This window comes from Podarcis vaucheri (assembly GCF_965113315.1).
Source record: "Podarcis vaucheri genome assembly, chromosome: 7".
NCBI classification, from domain to species: domain Eukaryota; kingdom Metazoa; phylum Chordata; class Lepidosauria; order Squamata; family Lacertidae; genus Podarcis; species Podarcis vaucheri.
The window spans coordinates 40,707,976-40,720,425 of NC_138765.1; the positions used below are offsets into that span (position 1 = coordinate 40,707,976).

At 45.1% G+C, this 12,450-nt stretch overlaps 1 protein-coding gene across 1 annotated transcript in view; it reads right to left on the bottom strand.

Moving 5' to 3' along the window:
* GPI (glucose-6-phosphate isomerase) overlaps positions 1-11,032 on the bottom strand; it is a 33,737-nt gene extending 22,705 nt beyond the window's left edge. The window contains exons 1-3 of the mRNA XM_082232788.1: positions 10,808-11,032; positions 1,361-1,451; positions 202-270 (exon numbers count right to left, since the gene is read on the bottom strand). Of these exons, the coding sequence (XP_082088914.1) occupies positions 202-270; positions 1,361-1,451; positions 10,808-10,926 (279 nt within the window). The 5' untranslated portion in view covers positions 10,927-11,032. The remainder of the gene's footprint in view (positions 1-201; positions 271-1,360; positions 1,452-10,807) is intronic.
* Positions 11,033-12,450: the final 1,418 nt, after the last annotated feature.

Sequence of the window (12,450 nt, forward strand, 5' to 3'; positions counted from 1 at the left end):
AGGATGGTGGCCAGATCATTGCCTTTATACCCCCCCAAACCACAAAAACCCAAGCATACACTCTCTGACTCTATTTTCCAGAAACCCTATACAGCTGCTTGAAACCCAAAGAAGTCCAAAGGTAACTGCTTTGTGTGCTGAAAACACCTCCTCCCTGTTACTGAGCAGGAACCCACAGACAAAAATAAAAAGTAGGTATACCTCAGTGAAGTTGATCTTTTCTCCAGTGAACATTTGCTCCCTTGCTTTCTCAACGCCCCTTGATTTTGCCTGAAAGTAAAAGTTGATCTTTTAGTAAATACAACCATCAGCTTTCCAAATCCACCAGTCACCTAAGAGATGACCCCCTCCCTCGCTAACCCCCTCCAGTATGCCAGTAGCTTCCTTTTACACACACACAATGTCATTCTTCTCTGCCTGTTCCTAAAAGATCCTCTAAATCAGGAATGGAGAGCCTCAGCCCCAGGACTAAATGTGGCCCTCCAGGCCCCCCTGAATTCTTTCACAACCACACCACTTACTGGCCCAGCTCCTCCCACCCCCCAGTTCAAGTCTGGAATATGTCCTTCCAACTCTGTGGATGCCCTCTTCGCTTACTTGAAATGAAGCTAGAAAAGGGTGTTTGAATGTGTGTACAAAGTAGTCTATAGAAGTGTAAAATCACTCGCTGCACTGCCATTCCTCCCCACCCCTGGCCCAGCCCACCCCTAGCACGTGGCCCCTGGAAGCTTACCCAGGTTGCTTCAAATCACCTTCAACCTGGAACCCTCCAAATGTTTTTGAACTACACCTTCCATCAGTACTGGTTAAGCCTGGGCTAATGGGAGCAGATATTCTAAGCATTTGGAGGGCATTAGCTTTGGTATAACATTTGGTGAAGCACCCCGTCCAACTGGACTGCAGTTTTCAAGTGCGGGGACAAGACGGTTGCCCTTTACATTTGTTGTCAGGGCAGCTGGGCTCTGTGTAAGCATGCAGGGAGATCCTGGGCTTTATGAAACCACAGCAAACCAAGGCCATGATGTGAAATTGGAAATACACCTTTGCTCACAAACACTATCTTGTACTGACAGACATTTGTGGGCAAGAGCCCACTGTTGTTCTGGAGCTTAGTTTGCTTCAGGTGTTCTGTAAAGCTTCATGTACATTGAAAGACTACCAGCTGCACTACGCTTTTCCTGATTATTAAAAACATATTTATTTGCATACCCAGTTTTAATGTTCTTGGTTAGGGCAATAACGAGATTTTGTTTTTCTCAATACATTATATTACTATATCAGCTTCACTGCTGTAAACAGCTTTGGACTTTCTGTAACCAGAAGCTCTAAATAAATAGGATTCATGTTCAAGGTGAATTACCAGTTCTATCAGCATCTTCATCACTTCCTCTGTAACCAAGTTCTTTGAATAGTCCACCAAGATATCCCCATGGTCACTCTTCAAGGTCAAGCTGCCAAAAGAATTAAAAGCAAGCCATCATGTTATGTGAACATTTTCAGAATCACTGCACCACCACATGGGTGACTTTAAAAAACAAGATTTACTGGATATTAGCCAACATTGCTTGTTTGTATTCACATGCCCCAGGTCACAAGAGAATGATAAACATTCAAGGCAAAGAGCACCAAGAGACTTCCTCAGCTCACTTCTTGGGCTTCTGGGTAAGATCAAGTGTGGCATCAACCTGCAGTTTCCACTTTGCAACAGAGTCTGCTCGTTCCAGCATAATTTTTGCACCTTTTCATTTCTCCTACTCTCTCCATTTTCTGCTTCTGTAACATCTTCCCTGAAGAAGAGTTCCGAAAAACTCAAAAGCTTGCCACTACTTCGTGACACTTCGGTTGTTCCTAATAAAAGTGTTGTCCAACTCTGGACTTTGGAGCTGCAACTGTAGTGTGTGCTCCTCCCAAAAGATTATTTTTATCAACGCACCCACCCAGGTAAAGAGTCACCTGCTAATTGCAGCACAGAAACATGCATGAATATTAATAGGGCAATGGATTTTAATTGCTTTTTAATATTTATTTTGTGTGGTTTTTAGTTGCATCTTTTATTATTTATGCTGTGAGCTACCTTGGGCCCTGCACTGGGAGAAAGGGCTGATATAAATTGATAAAATAATGTAAATAATGATATGTGAAGGAAGCATGTGGAATAGTAGGGTTTATATTTTTAAGGCAAAGGTAATTCATGGAGAAAGAAGAGTTCATCCCTTCTGCTTATTTACATACTAATCCTATTTGGGAGTTGTATAATCTAATCCTCAACTGTCTCCAAAATATGTGGGCTTAGCTAGCCAGCCAGCCCAAACATGCCCGTACTGCATCAGAGGCTGGAGAGTTCAGAGTAATATAAGAGAGTTAGCCCTTCCCACAGTGTGTACACACATTTGCAGATTTACAGTGTTCAAAGCTAGCCAGAGAGCTCAGGAAAACACCAATGGCAATGGCTACAACCCCACATTCTAACACTAGCCTTGGATTGCTGCAATACAGAGGTGGGAAGGAATTGCTAATTAAGAAAACGCAAAGTTGACTCTCAGTGGGGCAGGCTGGAAACAAGACACTGGCCATTCAGGAACACAGGTAGGGAGAGGATGTCCCAGTTTTATTTCCACAGCTGGCTTTGCAGAACCTCCAAGATGTGTTCTGAAGCCTCCCTTGACAGAGCACCTTCTGCTTGAGCGCCCATCCTGCAGTGCAACATCCAAGAATATACAGAGCAGCTACTCAGGTGGAAAGAGATGAGTCACGCAGGCAGCAGCCATGAGTCCACAGAAGCATAGACTTGGGCCAAGTTCTTGTGTATATTTTGCCTCCCCTGATCTGACCAGAACCCTTGTCGCCACAGTTTGAGGGAAAGTAAGAAACACCTTTATGGTGCATTCGGATATGGGCCACAACCCATTGCAGGAATTTCCTACACACAGAGAGAGAGCCTAGGAGAAGTGAAAGATTCTGCCACACCAAGCTAAAAAAGTCCAAATGGCACACACCCCTAGACACACACTCTGAACAGAACTTTCTGTTCATCCTCTTTCACAAGCCCTATTTCAGCTTCCCAGTGGATCATGTCCCTTCTCCCACATGCCACTTTTAATGGGGCTCAAAATCCACTATTTAGCTCCATCTCAGTTCTGCAGAGATTGCACTGAAATGAATGGAGCTGCACAACTTATTTCAGAGTTGTGTGCAGCAGTGGCAGAGGTTGCTAGAATAAGGCTGTATGTCAGACATTTGGAGACACACACACACACACACACACACACACAGCCAGATGCCGGGCCAGTTGGATTTACTAATTTATTAAAACGCTCAAGATCTATCAACCAGAGTCACATGCAAAAGGGCACACTGTTAGAATTAAATAAGCACGTTCTGAACTTAGGAATTCCTTTTCTGAACTTGTTCAGACGCTCGACACAACAGTCTGATCCTGGTTAGCCGTATTTATGTCAACAGCCTGATTTAGGTGGGGGAATACTGGTTTGTGGTTGCTACTGCTAAACAATTGGGAGTCAGAAAGCCTATAGCAAAACAGCCAGAGATCTACCTTCTGCCCACTCCTATCTAAAAAAGTAGAATGTCATGCCTGCTACTGCCAATCAGTTGACAGGACTAGGCTAGACTGACTAAGTCTGACCCAGTACAAGAAATGATGCTCTTGAGCAGGGTGCTTAGGAACCTGTAATATTTTTCTAGCTTTTACAGTAAAATGTTTACATATCACAGAGCATTTTTTTTAAAAAATGATTTCCACCTGCAGTCTAAAGTGATAGTCTATTTTTTTATTTTTCACACACACACAAAATTTCACAGAACAATAGCATGTATGTGGTTTACAATAAAAATTGTATAACTGTATTTTAACAAGCAGTTTACAATAATACATAAAGCCATACAATAAAAACAATGGCAATCAAAATAAGACATCAATCAACTCAGTGGAAAGATGAATTCTGAACTGCCCACATATAGTGGAATAGTGAAGTTTTCACTGCTGCAACTGTTCTGAGGAGTGCAACACAGACAACGAACGAGGGTTAAAAAGTAGAGAAAAGCGTGCCATGTAAGAAGCCACAATCAGTGGTATCTAATCCCAAGGACGGCTTAGCTGGTCACATCTGTCAGCAGCTAAAAGTTCATGACAGCCATTTAGAAAGGCCATGATAGCTACAGTAGGAAAAGGGAAGTGCAATTAATTTCGTTTTGTTAGGACATCCCTGCTATGCTGAAAAAGAGAAGCAGCACATTGAAAATGGTCTCTGTCTAAAACTAGAGCACCATCATGCTGGCCTACCTCTGGTGAACCACTAAATGCAAGTCCAAAATAGGAAAGAAACAAGACCCAACAAGAAACAAATTTTTGATTTTGAGCAAATGGGGTTTGGGGACAGGGGAACATAACACACTCTCTGCACGAAGGTTGCTCTGGGAAGTCCCTGCTCCAAAAGCTTTCTCTGTAGACTAGTATCCATTAAGAGTAAGGCCATTTCAGTAGTTGCTGTTTCCTGAAGACAGGCCATGGGGACTTAGCTTTTCAATGAGTTTAAGCAAGCAGAGAAAGGCTAGAATATCAAACAAGGCCTTTGAGACGCCTAGGGCATGTGTGTGTTCTGCATGCCCACACAGCTAAGAAAAGTAAACTACAGGTGGAATATAACAGGAAATCAATCTTTTAGTGTGGCAGCTTCGCACTTTGTTTAGTCAAGCCTACCCAGATATTTAGAATGTTAACATGTGCTTGAATCTACTTTTAGCTTCTCGTGGATTTAAATTATTTTTCAACAGTAACTGTTTTTCCATTTTTACTTATTTTATTGTTTTATTCTTGTTGCAAACAGCTTTGGAGGTTTCTTTAAGGGGTGTAACAAATTATGTGAAATACCAGCAGGTTGACATCACTCAAACCATCCTTCCCTAACCTAGTGCCCTCCAGATGTTTTGGATTACAATTCCCATCATGGCTGGGATGTGGAACATTTGGTGGCCACCAGGTTAGGGAAGGCAGCTGACTTAAAACAAAAGCCCTATACTGGCACTAATGGGTCACCAGAAGGGATAGCAGTTCAGTGTGGTTTGAAGATTAAACTGTTTTGGTTTATTTTTCAATTATTCCAGAATGTATCAACTGCTCTATATAAGCCTCAAATGGTGCAGAAGGTGTCTTGAAGACAGGGCATCCTATAAAGCTTTTTCAGCTTCTAGGCAAGTTTCTAGCTCAGCTAGCCACCAATATCACTTTAGCAGCCCATCTTCTTGCATGATGTTCACCAGCATTTTATTGGTTCCCCAAAAACACCACACACCCTGGAGGCAGGTGAGAATAATTCCAGGGATGGGCTCATTTCAGCCTTGCAGAGTCTATTTTTACTATCATCCCCACGGTGCCCTGATGCGTTGTGACAGTTGAAAAGGAAGAATGCATACTCAAAGCCTCTTTAACATAACAAATCTGCATTAAGAGATCCCATGAATGCCCACCTCGCCCAAGAGCACAGATCCCTTCCAGACCAGACAAAGCTCCATCTAGTCTTTGCAAGAATCAGGGCAACCAGCCAGGCAACCAGGTGATCTTAATACTGGGGTGGGCAGGAAGCAGAACATGACCCACCTGCTACCTTTCAATGAACAGGATTATTGCACACAAGGCCCCAGAATTCGCAAGAGAGAAATGCCTCCACGGGTGTCTCAGAATGAAGCACTCACACAACATGGACATTAGCACTCAAGCTTCCAACAGGTACCAAACAATTACCTGATTAAATCCATTGCAACTCACCACCCATCTGCTTGTCTGCAGGAAATAGCTATAGTCTCCTCACCCTGTGCAGAAAACAAGCCAGTGGCAACTACAAGGCTACCAAGGGCTAGTAAACCTGATGGACATGCTCTGCCTACACAATCAGAGGCAGTAATGCTTGCTGGAAACTGCAGGAGGGGAGAATGCTCTTGTGCTTGAGAGTTTCCCACCAACATCTCAGTGGCCACCGTGAGAACGGGATGCTGGACTAGATGGGCCATTGGCCTGATCCTGCCAGGGCTCTTCTTGTGTTCTTAAGGCACAGAATCACAGGCTACTAGACTCCGACAGTATTTTTTTTTTCCTTTTTAGATCTAAATGAAGGTAAATTACACTTTTGACTAGTCCTGCCTTAAAATATTTACAAGTAACCCCCCCCCAAAAAAAAAAATCAAAATAAACGTTTTCGACTTTGTTGACGTGTAACATTTAGGCAACACCAAGTCCGCTTTATTGAGTTTTGTCCCTGATCAAGCATTTTTGTTAACTACTTCTGGCACCTAGAGAAGTTATATGGCATGCATAAAAAGTCAGCTGAATAATATGTTACATTAGATTGCTACCAATTTATTGCAGCAGAATATTTCATGAGGATTCAAAAAATTTCCACAAGACTCCACCCCAATCACAGTTCCTTACTCTCGGCAAAACTGAGGCACAAAAAATCACCCATATTTCAATTTTACAGATGAAGAAACTCATCTGAAATCAAACGTTCTAGCTACCATTAAGCAGGCATTGGGGAACAATGTGGTGCACTGGGTGGTTGGGCTGTTTCTTTAGAATAGTCACATGAGAGATCAAAAATTGATCTGATGCTCAGACGTGTTCACTTTGCAGGGAACTCTACAATAGGAGGAATAATGGCCAGTCTGCCCGCTATCTGCTCTTCAGGTGCTCTGAACGAAATGGAATGGAGTCAGGCCACTAAACAAAAGGTTCCTTGGATAGGTGAGCCTGGGAAAAATCAACCAGCCATTAAAAAGAAATTATTTCCTTCCATTATTTTTAAGTAAACTGCGTCAGTTCAGTGGTTCCCAAAATTTTCCTTGAATGGGATTGCACATTCCCAGATTGTGGTTATGAGTACTGGACTACCTGGGAGGCTAGAGTTCAAAGCCCTGCCAAGTCCTGAAGCTCACTGAGTGACCTTGGGTCTGTCACTGACTCTCAGTCCCTAATCTACTCCACAGAGTTGCTGAAAGTATCGGAGGGGAGAACTATATTGTACACCTTAAGCTTCCTAGAAGAAGAAGAGGGAAATGAATGTAATAAACTATGTTTCACAGAACAGTATAGATCAGAAAATTACCTTTGTCTAATGACCAGTAGGAGGTAAACGTTTTGGTGCAACTGTAAAACCTACCCAAAGGTCTTTCTTTTTAAACTGTTAGGTAACTCTTGCAACAAATTCCAGCCTTATGAAACTTATTATGAACACACTCAGGGTAACCAAGATATTGATTTGCAAGTCATTTTACTGCTAAGATTTTACAAAAGTTTAATATGAAAGCTGCCTCGTGTGTGAGAGACGAAGTGATGATGCTTTAAGTTACAAAAGCGTTATATTATGGAGGCTGGGAATTAAAGGCCAATCGCAGGAGGTGCCTATGATACCAGTTATCACATGCATGATATGTACATCTGTGACACCAATGCAGACATATGTATTTCAGTGCATCCACATGTGGAGAAAAGCAAGCAATGGTGTAAATGCAATTTCAAACAGCACAGCAATATCCATGCAGCCAGTCATGTGTGAAGCATCCTTAGGTCATGATAGAGCTAGCCATTCAGAGGCAAAAGGCTCATTTAATCAGGCCTCTTCATCTAGATCCGGGATCTCCTACCTTCTTAGGCCTGTGGACACAATTGGCTTTTTGAGCAAGTGTCACTCACCCCACACCCTTCCATCATTTTTCACCCTCCTCACCTGGATCAGCCTCTCTGCAGAGAGACAAAAAGCATGTGCACACACGGAGGGCCATCTATACTGGTGTTACTAATATAGTACTTGTGACTATGAGTGTCACGATAAATCAAGAGGTAGAAAGAAATAAAGCTTATTTGCCTGTTATACTTCAATGTATATTAGCACTATGATGTTTGAGCCTCGTTCCTCTTTGTTTATGGAGTGGAGAAATCATCGACTTCAATTAATTGCTATGAAACATGGAACCTCTGGGGTTGGGAATATTCCTCTATGTGCAGATTTTATTTGCCTTTTTAATCTGCTTTTGTATTTCATTCTTTATAGCTTTTATTGTGTTGTTAAACGGCGTTCCGTGTGCTGCGCTGGCTCGCCAGATGCAGCTTGTCACGCTGGCCATGTGACCCGGAAGTGTCTGCGGACAGCGCTGGCTCCCGGCCTCTAGAGTGAGATGAGCGCACAACCCTAGAGTCTGTCAAGACTGGCCCGTACGGGCAGGGGTACCTTTACCTTGCATTGAAAACTCCAATAAAAATTATTAAACAAACAAAGTGTGTGTGCGCGCACACAGTCTTTGCTTTTTCAAAGGATCTGGTTAAATGTCAGATCCAATAAAATTTGGCTGATACTTCAGAAGCACATACAAGCACATAGAGCTGAAAAGGAAAGCGGGAAAGAGCACCAGGCTATAAATTAAGGAACATGACCTCTGGATGCCACTGGGGTCACAGATGACCTGCTTATTGAGCTGCCTTCCATATTTGCAGGGGCATTAGACAATGCGGGTCATTTGTGGATTTGTCTGAAGGAGGCTGGACAATGTTAATACAAGTGTCATTCCGCACTTTTCTTATAGCAAGAAGTCCCTTATTTGTTGTGCAAAAGATCCAAATCAGCTTTATTTCCACAACCTGATATTTGCCAGGATGCGACTGAATCCCACCTGAATACAGGGAGTCTGGAAGTGCCCTCAGATAAGGAGGCAAAATTTCCACATTAGAGAAAGATGAGGCACTCATATATGCTCTATGTCAGGAATAGGCAGCAATCAGATGGAAACCAGGAGTCACGCCACTTAATTTCCATTTTAAAGCACAATCATCGCCTAGTCCTCAAGATATAAAGGCAGAAATTCAACCTCAAGAGAAAACATTTACTGATCATTTCACTGTCCTTAGCCATATGGCTAAACTTAGGGCAGATTCCGCAATGTGCAAAATGTCATCTAATGGTCTGCCACTTATACACAGGTAGCATTATTACTGCCACAGTCCTAAAAAATTTCCTGGTAATGGGGCTTGCTTAGATAGGATTGTGCTGTATATAAAGGAATAGAAGCTGAAACAAGGTGACAATGGACAAGAATGTGCTCCCTGTTTTTAAAGAAGAAATGGAAACTAGAAATAATTCTAGTTGCTTGGAAACTCTGGCAATGCAACTGACTCTGGTTTTCAACCCACTCCCCAACTCCAAAAAAACCCCAATTGCTAAGTTTCCCTTTGCATTTATTTTGCACATGACAGAATCAGTCTCCTAATTTGGGCTTCATTTGTGGACAAATTGTGAAGCAACCTTGGTTGTGTGCTGCAGCCGTCTTCTGTTACACCAGCCACAGCTCAGCAATGGAGAGTCCATGCTTCCTATGCAAAAGGTCCCAAGTCCAACCCTTTTCAGTAAATTGTCAGAGAGCAAGTACGCCAGCCTTCCCCAACCTGGCGCCCTTTCCAACTGTTTTGGACTACAACCCACATCAGCACTGGTATCAAATAGGTGTCCTGGCTGGGGCCGATGGGAGTTGCAGTCCAAAAGGTCTAGAGGAGGTTATCTGGCTGAGACTTGATTGCTCAAGGGGGGGGGGGGGACTTACTTTGCCCATAAGTCAAACACATAACAATTTGAAATGAAGCCAAGTAGTTCACCAATCAGTTTCTATTCTTTCCATACCAACCTGCAAAATCCGGCGCTGCAGGATCTTAAGTTTCGAGTAATTACTAAATCACAAAGTGGATTCTTTCAGAGCCACACCAAAAAATCTTAAGGTGATTTGTCACAATTTGTTTAGAACCAAATTTCTTAGCTGTCTTTTATTATTGAGAGCTGGACAAAATAATAGCTGTAACCTGGAATTATTTTTTTATGGCAATGCTCATCGCTTCCCCAGCCCCACTCCCCTTCAATGTCATCCATCATCATTCCAGCTCCTGGCTCCTCAGTATGGAAAAGGTGGAGGAGCCCAATTCTGAGCAACAATCTGGAGCAGGTGAGAAAGACCCGAAAGGTCCACGTGCAGAGCAGAGAGCCGTTTGAGATGCTGAATGAATCTGTTGCACGAGTCAAGCTATAGCACAGACGACGGGCAATGAATGACACGTCCCGTTCCCCACTTCCCCTCCGTGCATTATAATGGGGGTTGGAGCAGTGGGGCAGGAGTTAGGGAGACCACCATCAAGTGCCAATACTTAACGATTCAAGACTCTGTCCCCAAACTGCTCTTTGCTCAGCTCCATTCGGGCGCCTCTGAGGCGGAGTAATGGGGCAGGCAAAGCCAGCCCTATGGCTGGTTGTTAAGTAAGCAAAAAGGCAACCGGGCAAGCAGGTGGGTGGGGGGCTAGCCGAGGTCGGTGGGGCAGTGCCCCCCTAGGCCTGGCCTCCCCGGGGTTGGTGGAGGAAGAGGCGAGGCGGCTCGCCGTGACTCAGCAAGAGAAGCCTCCCGCGCGAACGGCCCACAATGCCCCTCTCGCTCTGCCGGCAGCCGCGGCTGTGCCTGTCCGCACGTAGCGCGTTGCAAGGAGGAGTCAAGGGCAAGCAGGCGGGCGGCCACCGGAGCGGCCCCGACGGCGCGCCCGTCCTGCCTCGGGGCTACAGAAGATCAGGCGAGCCCGGAGCTGCTTTTGCAGCGCGTCCTGCGACTCGGGGCCCGCTTGCAAGCCGCCGCTTCGCAGGCGGAGCTGCCCGGCCATCGCAGGTGCCCCTGCCCTGCGATGGCCGTCGAGAGACAAGTCCCGGCGCGGCCAGAGAGGAGCAGCAGCAGCCCGCCCGTCGGGCCCCGCCGCGTGCGCGTTCGCGGGACCGACCTGAACTTGCTGAAGCGCTCCGGATCGGCCTGGAAGAGCTGTCGGAGGACGAGCTGGGCGCCGTGGGCCTTGTGCCAGGCGGCCAGTTTCTGGAAGGCGGCGTCGGCGGAGAGAGCCATGATGCCGAGTGGCGGAGCGGCGGTGGCGGCTTAGCGAGCGGGAGATGCGGGCGCAGAGAGGGAAGCGGAGGCGGAGCAGGAGGAGGCGAGGCGGGCGGAGCAGGCGCTTTTGAGCAGGAGGCGCGGAGGGCGGGCGGACCGGCCCCCTGCCCAGCAGGCTCCGCCCCGTGGCGAGCCGGCCGAGGAGGCCCCGCCTTCCGGAGAAGAGGAGGCTGCCGGGCGCGCCTCTGATGGAGTGCCCACCCGGGCAGCTCCACCTGCCTGCCTGCCTCCGCGGGGAAGGGGCGAGTCGCAGGCAGTCCAGAAGACATCCTTCCACAGTGGCTGATTTCTGATTTTAACTTTTTAACGTATGGTTTTTAGGTACAAGTGTTGTAAACCACTCTGATGTTTTGTCTGAAGAGCAGCGCATATATACACACACACACACACACACACACACACACACACAATAAAATAACAGTGATTCTCAAGGTAGTTGGAGCAGGTGGGCAGGGGGAAGCTTGACCACCAGCCTGGTGGCATCTCTGCAGGAGTTGCCCCAAAAATACGCACACAAAAATACATACAGTCACATTCTACAGCTACGCACCCACCCACCTCTAGCCAAATCTGCTCCAGTCTTCAACAAAACACACAGGTTCCTAGGTATTAAGTAAAGAGGAACTAGAGATCGCTTCCTACTAGGGAAAGGTTTTAGGGTGGGCACATGCCTTCGTTTCCAATCAGTGCATGCCCTGAAATTTCCTGCTGAAATTCTGCATTTTCCAGGCTGTGACTCCCGAAAAACATGCTCCCGGCCTTACTGGCCCTTTCCCCCCTGTCCTGGTAGGGTGGGGCCCTGACAGGCTGCTGAAGAGGTCAGAGACCACCTTGGCTGTCTCTTAGTGCAGACCCAGGTCATCAAGCCTGAGCTTCCACAGCCACCACCCACCATGAACCACCATTGGCAGGATTGGCAGCAACAGCAGCAGAGATGTTCTATTTTTATTATAATATTTTGTTCTCTTGCTAATTATGCTGTTTTAAATGTGCATTTTATATTTGACTTCCTTTAGTAATATTTTCTCTTGAAATGTTTAAGATAAGCTTGTTGTACACTTTACTATCTTAGATGTGCATTCTGTAGTTGACCCCCTTTGCAGTTGACCTCCTTTGTAATGTTTTAATTTGAAATCTTTAAGATAGTATTTTAGTTTCCTGTTAATTACCTTGCTTTGAATGTTTAGATTTGACTTTCTTCAGTAATGTTTTATTCTGGATTGTTTTATTTGAAGTTTTAATGTAGATTGCGAACTGCCTTGAGATTATTTTTTTCCTAAAAAATATAAAGTGGTGAAGAAATGACATTAATAATAATAAGTTAATACCACAAATGTTCCATATTTTTTACTTTTTTGTGCTGCAGTGCAAGAGTGTTCCTCCAGATGGGAACATAGGGAAGTACTGCAGGACAACTAATAAAACAGAATGATGTGTGGACAGTCCGGTATAAATCCATCACTAATGCACTATTATTGCGTC